The sequence below is a fragment of the Zingiber officinale genome, chromosome 11B (assembly GCF_018446385.1).
Source record: "Zingiber officinale cultivar Zhangliang chromosome 11B, Zo_v1.1, whole genome shotgun sequence".
Taxonomy (NCBI): Eukaryota; Viridiplantae; Streptophyta; class Magnoliopsida; order Zingiberales; family Zingiberaceae; genus Zingiber; species Zingiber officinale.
Window position 1 is genome coordinate 80969311 of NC_056007.1, and position 10279 is coordinate 80979589.

The 10279-nt window shown below is 36.1% G+C and overlaps 2 protein-coding genes across 2 annotated transcripts; one reads left to right on the top strand and one right to left on the bottom strand.

The window, feature by feature from the left end:
- Positions 1–2536: 2536 nt before the first annotated feature.
- LOC122034767 lies at positions 2537–3969 on the top strand. The gene is made up of 3 exons (XM_042594110.1): positions 2537–2752; positions 3277–3410; positions 3499–3969. The coding sequence occupies exons 2-3, from the start codon at positions 3324–3326 to the stop codon at positions 3910–3912; spliced, it is 501 nt and encodes a 166-aa protein (XP_042450044.1). The 5' UTR covers positions 2537–2752; positions 3277–3323; the 3' UTR covers positions 3913–3969.
- A 1683-nt stretch (positions 3970–5652) lies between these two features.
- On the bottom strand, positions 5653–8996 carry LOC122034769 (ubiquitin-NEDD8-like protein RUB2). The gene is made up of 3 exons (XM_042594111.1): positions 8798–8996; positions 8187–8446; positions 5653–6022 (listed from the first exon to the last, which is right to left on the bottom strand). Exons 1-3 carry the CDS (start codon positions 8888–8890, stop codon positions 5911–5913), a joined length of 465 nt encoding a protein of 154 aa, XP_042450045.1. The 5' UTR covers positions 8891–8996; the 3' UTR covers positions 5653–5910.
- Positions 8997–10279: the final 1283 nt, after the last annotated feature.

The window sequence follows — 10279 nt, forward strand, 5'->3', positions numbered from 1 at the left end:
CGACTCATCCACTTTGACATTTAAGTCAGTCTCCAACGGAGAGAAATGGAGAAGAATAGTAAAATGTGGAAATACAGCAAGAGGCATATGCCCTGTATTTGAGCATGTGTGCACGTACCTTGGCCTGCAAGGGCGGGCCTCCTTTTATATCTTGGGCTGTTAGAGAGGGCAGTGTGCTTCTGACAAGATGTCATATCTCGGTAAAGAGGGTATTCCATCACCATATCAAAGGATTACATCACCTATATCTGGTAATGTGGGAGATCTTGTTGGATCACACTACGTTGACCATGTTGTTCCATATATTATATTAGTCTACGTGCTATTGACCAGCTAGATATTTGGGCTTGGGAGAGACATCGGGTTGGAGGGGCCGAACAGGGTTGAACAAGGGGTTGGATTAGGATCGTTAGAGTCGAGTGGCGCACAGGATTGACGGACCGAATGATGAGGAGCGGTGATTTAGAGGGGCCAGTCATGAGCAAGATCTTCGAGGTGGTGCTCAAAGTAGAGGCACTAGAGGGCCATGGCGGTATGGTGGGGGATACATCCTTTGACAAAGAAGATTTGGAAGGCATGATTTAGGCGATCATGAAGAGGAAGAGGCCGATGGCGAAGAGGAGGCTAGTGAAGGAGTCAAAGGTCTAGATCAGTAGCTAGTCGTGTAGTGTGGAGCCTTGAAGCCGCTGTGCTATTTCCCGAACATGGTTGATCACCGAGATCTCATTGAGGTAGAACATCATGAGCACGTCGTAGGTGACAGCCACCGCCGAGTGTAGAAGGAAGATCGAGAAGCAGAGGGGCATTGCACAGACACACAGTGCTCCCCTTACCAATTCTAGAATCAAATCCAGCGATGCTGTCGTCATTCATCGAGCCATGAAGGAGAGGAGAAGGAAGGAGTAAAGATTGGGAGGGGGGGAGGGGTGCAATGGGAGAGTTGTCGTCGGTGCTCATGTGTGGTTGAGGATCGGCGGAGACAAGAAAGAGGGCTTATCGCTAGTGCTGTGACGTTGCGTGGATAGGGTTATAAATGAACCAAATGTTTGTGAGCAAGCTTGGTGTTTGCCTTAGTAAGAATTTGTTTATGTTCATTTAATATATACAAGATCAATTAAATACATAAGCTTGAACAACTCGTTAAAGTGTACCTACATATACCTCCTTCCATATCCGTGGGACTGCTAAGGTAGTGGATCTATCTTTGAACAACTCGTTAAACTAAACAAACAAACTTAAACATATATGAGTTTAGCTCATTAATGTTCATGAACTACGTTTGTGAATAATATTCACGAACCATATTAATATTCACGATACATACTAAATAAATAAAAAATAAATAAATAAGTTTGAATTATGAAGCTCAATAACCAATCAAACAAGTAAAAGTTTTAAGCAATCAAATAAACAAACTAAACTCGAATCAAGCTCAAGCTAAATTTGAATTGAGAGTCCAATAATATTTAAATGAACTAAGTTAAAGTCAAATTTTAAACAAGCTCTAACTCGTAAAAATTAAAGTAAACCAAGATTGAGTAATTATTTTAAAGATTTAATTTATTTTAAATTCGGATCAACTTAACTTAATTTCCAGTTAAATTACCTTATTAAATAAGTTTGAATACCTACCATTTGACTCCTCCTGTCCGTGTGAAACACGATGACAAAGAGACAATGCGAAAAGAAATATGCGAATTAGCAGAGAGTGACATGGGAACTTGTCTTTCCCATTGATTAGTTCTTGTCTGTATTCGGATCTCTTCGTCATCCTGATCCCTTTCGAATTCGAAGAACAGAAAAGACAAAACAAAACTAGTTTATATAATTTATTAGAGAAAATAAAAACTAATTCTTTTTCCGAACTAAATCCTAATCCAGTTAGCTAGGATTATGCCACCTAGAAGAATAATTCCATGTATAAGGATAAAACTAAGAATTATCCCGTTAAAGCCCCACATCTCCATGATCATCCTATGGATCATCCTTCCAACAATGAACACACCTCTTCACGTAATCATATATATGCCTGGATAGTTGGATGATCAATATATTTAAGCAAAAGGCATGGGCTAGACTTTTGTGTTCGTTGACGTTATTGAAGCTAATACTGGAAGCAGATCCTATAAGCAAATTATTGTCTGACAAACAGCAAATAATCATAATCAAAGTCCTACTTCAGATCTAAACCCATTAAGAATTCAAGGATTCTTCTCAAAGCATAATGTCATATCACCAAGTACAACTAAGCTAAATCTGGTCTTAAAAAAAACAAAACCTAGCTACTCCCATCAATTGCCTAGATTATCAAGTAATAAAGAATAGTATTAAAATACACGCTGAGACAACTGTTGATTTGATGATTTTTGTCTCCTCCAGGGTCCATGTGAACAGCCATGGCAGATTTAGCTGGTGTTTTGAATATTTATTTATTTATTTATTGGGGGTAGTTCTGTAGTTTTCCTCTGTTTATTTTATTATTATTTATCCTTTCCTGACTCTGTCTGAGGCATCTTTCCTTTGATATATACTTGAACTGCACTTGGCCAAGGCATTTGGATTTGTTAGGCATGCTCATATGAGAACTTGAGAAGCCGTGGCCATTAAAATATTCTGGTGAGAGTCTGTGAGGAGAATCTTTAAATCTTCCATCTGCCTTGGCAGATTGGGGTGTTCAGGTTATTATTCTGAGCAAGTTCTGGCTTCAGGTTGAGGAAGTTGTGCTCAGAGTAAACGTGACAGAGGAACTCAGGTGAAGATTTCTTACTCCAATTTCTTGTGGAATTATTGAGTTCTTAACTTCTTCATATCGCTCTTCCTTTTCTCTGAGGAAGTTAGCTTTTAAAACTGTCAGTTTCTTAAATTCTGCCAAGTGAACTTTTGTCCCTTTTCTTGCTTGTTTGGGACTAGAAAGAAAAGAAGAATCCTTCAAAAATAAATTACTTTTGTTTTGAGGATTATAATTTTTATGCCTTACTTGACAGATAGTTTTAGTTCTCAATTGGTCAAATTGTTTGCAAGAGATTGTTTGTTTGATACTTGTCACTTTCTCAGGTTTCTCAGATCTTACCTTTTTTTTATCGAACCCTGACATAGCCACCTAAAAAAAGCAAAATCTTAATGAAAAATAACAAAATTGATTTTAAAAAATTCTTTTTTATTTTTGAAGTTAGTCAATTTCATACACAGCAGAATTCTATATTATCGAGTTTAGAAGATTTCACCCAATTTATTGAAATTTTCAGTTGTTAAAAAAAAAAAAATCTTATTTTGCAGAATTCCAGTAGTAGCTGATTTCAATCAAATCTAAACAAAGAGAGACAATGGAGGGATTTGTCGAGCAGTATGAGAAAGAAAACATGTCGATGAAAATGGTGATGTTGAAGCAGGAAGAAACTTTCAGACAACAGGTAGGACATGGTTCATCTGATTAGACCTCTGTTCGACGAAGAAAGCATCATAAAATTTGAGATTTTCCATTTCATCTGTCTGATCCAGGTCGAGGAACTCCACCGTTTGTACCGAATTCAGAAGGAATTGATGAGAGATGCCAAACAAGATCGCGAGTCCTGGAAACAACCAGTTTTCAGTAACTCAAAGGAAGAACTAACGCTTGATGCTGATGAAGGGAGTGACCTGGAGCTGACACTCGCCACTGGAAGCCAAAGAACTCAAAGGAAGAAGACGAGTGCATCACATGCTTCAGAATCAGGATCTAGCTTTTCTTCATCCTCAGGTGAATCAGGGTCTATGAAGGCAAAGAACAGTGACTGGACAATGTCAAATGGCTCCATAAGGATCGGAGGTGAGAGATTCGAGATTGAGCAACTGAGACAGGATGGCTTAAATCAAACTTCTTGGCTCTTTCCATGTACTAAGAAACATGACATGGTAGCTTCTTTTGGATTGTAATAATTATACCATTATTACAACCTCCTAGATGTCTTCGAAGAAAAATTATACGAACAACTTGAAAGCGCGCATTATAACTAAGTAGCTAGTAGGGTTCTATAATCCACAGAGAGGTGGAGTAGAAGAGGATACATTTATTTATATTTACCACAAGAATAAATACATGAGCACATATTTCTGAAGAATAAAGAAGCCACAAAGTCAAGAGATGGAATGCCTCCGCCTAGTCGTGGAAGACGAACCCATCTGGCTCAGCCTGTGGTTGCACGTCATGAGCGCCACCACGTCCCTGCTGAGCCTGTTCAATTGGTCGGTTAATCGGTTTATCGGTTCTGATTAATTCTGATTTACCATATTTTATATAGAATCGATTAATCAACCGATATCCTTACAGATTCTACCGGTTCCAAACGAGAACCGGTTCCAGCTGCTGTGCTAATTGGTTATTTTGTTGCACTAGCACAGAATTTAGATCCAGAAGCTAGAAATTCTTCTCATGAACTTTATGTATCACGCTTCAATAGCCATCAGGGAAGAAGATAAGAGTTAACTGCTTCGTATCTTTGTTTTGTTAACTTAATTTCTCCTTCCTGTCATCATAGAAATCTTTCATGAATTTATCACAAACACTCTGTTGTATTATATGCTATAGACAAACGGAAGATCATATAAAGATATTGTCGCTCCCTGGATTTACTTTTCAATAGTGCTATTATGTTAAATTTAACAATTTTCTTCCTTAAAATAGGTTGGAGTATTAATCTACACAGTTCAACATTTTTTCATTAAAAAGCTAACCGCGTAACCATGAAGTAGTGGCAAATGCAAGCTGGTGGAGACACGATCAGAGCAATATAATAGAACTCATCTTCAACTGGGAGCTTTAAGGTTTATTCCAAATGCTTTTGTTTTTTGTTCATCTTTATATGAATGTAGGCCGAAGCATTGGAGTGGGGTATTGGGCTCTCCAAAGAAAATCGATTGGTTCCTATTTTACCGATTTACTGGCTAAACCGGTAAAAAAAATTCTAAACTGGGAACCAACCGGTAAAACGGTAAAAACCGGTTAACCAGAACCGGTTAACCGTTAAATCGGAACTAGTAAGCTATCGGTTCCGGTCGGATTTTTGATTTTCCAATGTTTTTGCACAGCTCTATCCAGGCACCGGCTCGCTAACTTCACCTTCTCCGACGCGGAAAGAAGGCTCTCTGCTCTGTGGAGCACGGTGACTACAGCCGAGAGACTAGACAGTGCGACCTCCTCCAAGTAAGCCTCTGTTCTGCTTACTAGATTCCTAGCCGAGTAGTCTGTTGTCATCTCGAGGTGATCTGCTGCGCACCGGAGCATGGCGACGTTGTCTGCCGTGATCTCGAAGTTTATGCCGTAGCAGAGTTGGCCACCAGTTCGAAAGCTCCGGTGCATGTCCGGGATTTCTGTCGTGGAGGATTTGAGGAAAATTGACCTCGAATGCTAGCTTTTGGATGCAATCACAATTTCGAGACCAGCTGGGGAGACTACAAACACAAGTTGTAATTCATCAATGTCCCAAGAGTGACTCAGTTTTATGTTCTTGTTTTCCCCCGTAATCTATCTCACCTGAGGCCTGAGCAGCTAGTTACAGTTCACATGAATGGTTTAAAGAAACATTGATGAAATAACGAAAACCAAAAGAGGCCAATTACTAGTCACTCTTGGGACATTGATGAATTATATATATATATATATAAAATTGAGAATCGTAATCAAAATTGAAATTGCTAGAATTTTTTGATAATTTAACATCCTCTGATAAAGCAAATTCAATTTATAAATACACCATCAAGAATTCAAAGTTGCACAATATTTCAAGATCTTCTGAATGCTCTTACTGCTCGACACAAAGCAGCTGTAGAATTCAACCAGACCAATGATGGTCTGGTGCTAAGAAGAACAATGCTCAGTGCAGATTTAGCGTTGTAGAACACTTCAGGACCAGTAGAATCTGCTGGGATCAAAATCTAGTATCGACCACCCCTGAGAGCAAGCACAAGATGAAGAACAGAGCCTCCCTCAATGTTGTATTCCTTAGCAGTCTTGTCGTCAGCCAGTTGCTTGCCCGCATAGATCAGCCTGCATATGAGTCAAATGCAAGGTATATTTTAGCTCAGAATAGAATTTACATAAGTTACATGCCATACCATTAAACATTTAGTAGCTAGCCATTGACTGCAATATAATATACTTAAGATTGCAGATGGCAAACATTGGCTACAAGATCGATGGGATAGTATATAGTGATTCCTGGACAAGAATCGATTTATTCTATATAGAAATCACAGGCCCCAGGAAAGTATGAAGCTTTTTTGGTTCTTTGTACTTTATGGGACTACAGTGTTTTTTTTTTTTCCTTTCAACAAACAACGTGTACATGACATTTTTAGGCAAAGAAATAAGAATAATCAAGAAAACAAACTTGGAAGTCACAGCATGGATACAATCGAGTCAGAAAAAAAGTTATTATTCATGGAGAAAAGAGATATCATGAAAAACAGAAATGTGCCAGTAGAGGAAGTCACATATGGTAACAAAAAATTGTACCATATAAATTTGGACATGATATGTGGTCTCAGCTTTGAACAAGAGTAAATGTAAATGTAAAGCATTGGTTCAGCTCTAGGTAAAAAATGGTCAACAAGGATGAGCTGGCAAAGGAGAGAAGCAAAAGAGGAAAATGATAAGCCGGAATATATATTAATATTAAGGACAAAAGGTTGATAGTTTTTAAAAAATGTTTCCGTGGAAATCAAGATATTATATTATTATCTACAACTCACAATCAAATACACAACAACCAAAACAATAAGCATTGTCTCAACTATTTGAGATCGATGGCAAAAATCTTTATTTCTCCATCAAGTTCTAAGATTATTCCATGTAATATCAAACTTTAATCTCTTTCTATGACGAGTAAAAATTTATTTAGTCATCCTTTATGCCAAAAATTGATTCACTAGGAAATCTATTGGTCATCTTTGATCATATCTATATCACCATCTTTAAAATCCAATGTAACAAATCTTTGGTAGTGATTAGTTTGTCCATAAAAGGAAAAAGCAGCAGCAGCAGCCAATGGTTGATGAGAAGTGCAATTGGTTGATGGTAATGTTAATCTGTCATATATGCAAATGGCATTGCAGATTTGCAGCAACCAACAATATTTGTTATGATGTAGGAACCATTAATTTCATTGTCCCATTTAGTAATATGTTGTTCTGTTACTTCTTGAATGTAGTTTGATGAAGCGAGAAGCCTGATATGCCAATTGTTTTAGGAAAAAGAATTTCCAAGTTCATACAGTTTGATTATGTAATATTATTACTAATTAAGGGAGATGCTGTGCTGTATATATTTAAGTCTCACTAAAAAAACTTTATAGAAAAGTTATATCAACTATTCAATAATATAAGTAGATAATACAATTACGATGTATGGAAGAATGTATCATAACCAAATCAAAGAAAAAAGGGGTACATACCTATTGACAAGGTCACATGCTAAATGCAGAGGATAAAATAGCTAATCACTCTTGGGACTACAATCACGGTGGTAGTCATAGCCAGATTAGTGCAGAACTTTATTGTTGTTGTTTCAATAGAAATACAACAAAAGTTCATCTTGAAGAAGTACAACTTTCAAAAATATAGCACAGATAAGATATAGAAGCTGAAGATCAGATGATAGTGCACCTATAATTGGGCACGATAAGTAATGACTTAAGATCTGAATGAGAGAGAGAGAGAGAGAGAGTCTATTGGTTAAAAAGAATGCGCAAGAGTCATTGGATGCCCTAGCGGCCACAAGAAATAACCCAAGTTTGCATCTACCTATTTCCACTCATTTCTCTCCAAGTAAACAGTTCCTATAACATCACTATTAAATAGAGTAAGAAAAGAAAGACTTTATTTAGATATAAAGGAGATGAGTAACAATGTATAGGAAAAGGGTCAATAGCAGGAAGTGGTATTACTTCCTTTCCATATATACATGCTACTTCCGACAATCTACAGATGTTATCATCATCTAGCCGGTCTAGTACAGAATGTTTGTTATTCATAAACAATTTCTGAATTATATAACTCTATCTACTAAAGCAGGGAAAGGGAGAGAGTTTTGCCCTTCACGAGAGAATTCAATTATCTACCCAAGACACACAAAAAGATGGTTGATTTAGAGAAAATTGGGAAGCTCATAAAGGTAAAATCCAATAATACAAAAAATTAAACATAAAGAACACCTCTGTTGTATAGGTGGAATTCCTTCTTTCTCTTCTACCCTCTCCTTGATCCTGTCAATAGTATCAGTGGGTTCAATGTCAATCTCGATTTCCTTCCCTGTTAGCGTCTTCACCTTAATCATCATCCCACCTCTAAGCCTGAGCACAAGGTGAAGAGTCGATTCTTTCTGAATGTTGTAATCAGCAAGGGTTCGGCCATCTTCCAGTTGTTTCCCAGCAAAGATTAACCTCTGCTGGTCTGGGGGTATTCCCTCTTTGTCCTGCAGCAGAAGGCAATCGACATTGCCAATCGAGCAACAAATCAATAGTCTTTACAAGAATGAGATATTCACAAATCCAGATGACTGGAAAAAATAGTCATTACAGCGTAAAACCGAGAAAAATATAACAAATGATGAGTTTTGAAGAGTTAACGAAAGCCTAAAATTCCCAGAAGAAAATTAATTCCACAACGAAACATATGAGAAAATAATGCCCAAATCAACTGTTAATATGAGACGGAAAATAAATGGAATGATGGAAAATGAAGGAAACACTCCTGTTAAAACCCTAGTCAAACCCTGGCGAACACATATTGTTGAATTGAAGAAGAGAAAGAAGGGGGCAAAGACCTGGATCTTGGCTTTGACGTTGTCGATGGTGTCGCTGCTCTCGACCTCGAGGGTGATCGTCTTCCCCGTAAGAGTCTTGACGAATATCTGCATCCTGTACCACTCGTTGATCTTTCTTCCTTGTTCGCGTCTGCACCGGACGGAGGCCAATTAATAAAGCGGAAGAATACGATCGGATTGCCAGCGTAGAACGAACGCACCTTTTGAAAACCTGCACCTTTTCAATAAATAAAATAAAATATGAAATCAATATGAAACATTTCAACCTAATATTCTTTACCATGCTATCTATTTTAATTCAACATTTATTTAATTTCATTTTTTAATCTCCTTCCTCTTAATTTTATATTCAATTTATTTTATTTTAAAATATTAAAACAAATATTAAAATTAGTCAAATTATCAGCTTAGTGATTTTTGATAGTTTGATGTGAGTTAAATTATCAACTCACTGGATAACAAAAAGCTATCCATTGCTCTTCAATTATAAGGAATATAACAAAGAAGGAACAACATGGCTGGCTTTAGGACGGTAAATAAGTCGAGTCGAGTTTTAGGATATTCAAGTTTGTTTAATAAGATAGTCGAGTCTAGCTTAAAATGAACTAAGTTTTTGAAATAATTGTTCAAGCTTGGCTTAGTTTATTTTTATGAGCTTGAGTTTATTTAAAGGTTGATTTGAGTTTAATTCGTTTAGATGTTATCGAACTCTCAATTCAAACTTGTTTGATTGTTTGAAACTTTTAATTGTTTGATTGATTATTGAGCTTGATAATTTAAATTTATTTTATTTTATTTTATTATTTATTTAGTATATTGAAAAGAGTTTTATTAATGAATACGATTCGTGAACATTGTTCGTGAACATTGTTTACGAATATTATTCACAAAGGTTAACAAACTAAATACATATATATTCAAACTTGTTTGTTTAATTTAACAAGATGTTCAAACTTATTTGTTTAATTAATCTTGTGTATATTAAATAAATATAAATAAATTTTAATTAAATCGAATATCAAATTTATTCATGAATACTTAGTTCATTTATAGTCCTAGCCGGCTTCTTGATTTGTTTGAATCCATTAGAATGTTCATATTATGTTCTTTGATGGTCATATATATTAAAATGTTTATCTATTCTTTCATCACAAAATTTCATATGTGACAAGTTTTATTGTTACTATCCTCTTACAAACACTGGTATATTTCTTTTTTTCACCTACCCTTGCTTTCAATGTAGGGAATGTTTACAGTTTCAGACCATTGGTTCAACGGTTTTTTTATTTATATGATGTTTAAATAATTTCTTTACTTCATAGCTTTGTCTTTTCTTACAGTTAGAATTTTATTTTGATATGTTTTAATGCAACAAACAATTTCCCTCAGATGGTTTGTTAGTGAAAAAAAAGGTTTAATGAAAATTGAAGAATCAAAATTCGAACATTTGTGAGATAATTATAGAGGCAATCTAAAACATCA

Bases quoted from the DNA above. Each gene is read 5' to 3' on its own strand.
- LOC122034767 (XM_042594110.1), top strand. From the start codon at position 3,324: ATGGAGGGATTTGTCGAGCAGTATGAGAAAGAAAACATGTCGATGAAA. The intron at 3,411-3,498 runs GTAGGACATGGT...TGTCTGATCCAG, and splicing joins AAGAAACTTTCAGACAACAG to GTCGAGGAACTCCACCGTTT.
- LOC122034769 (XM_042594111.1), bottom strand. From the start codon at position 8,890: ATGCAGATATTCGTCAAGACTCTTACGGGGAAGACGATCACCCTCGAG. The intron at 8,447-8,797 runs GTCTTTGCCCCC...CTTCTGCTGCAG, and splicing joins ACGTCAAAGCCAAGATCCAG to GACAAAGAGGGAATACCCCC. The intron at 6,023-8,186 runs GTGTTCTTTATG...ACTCATATGCAG, and splicing joins ATTCCACCTATACAACAGAG to GCTGATCTATGCGGGCAAGC.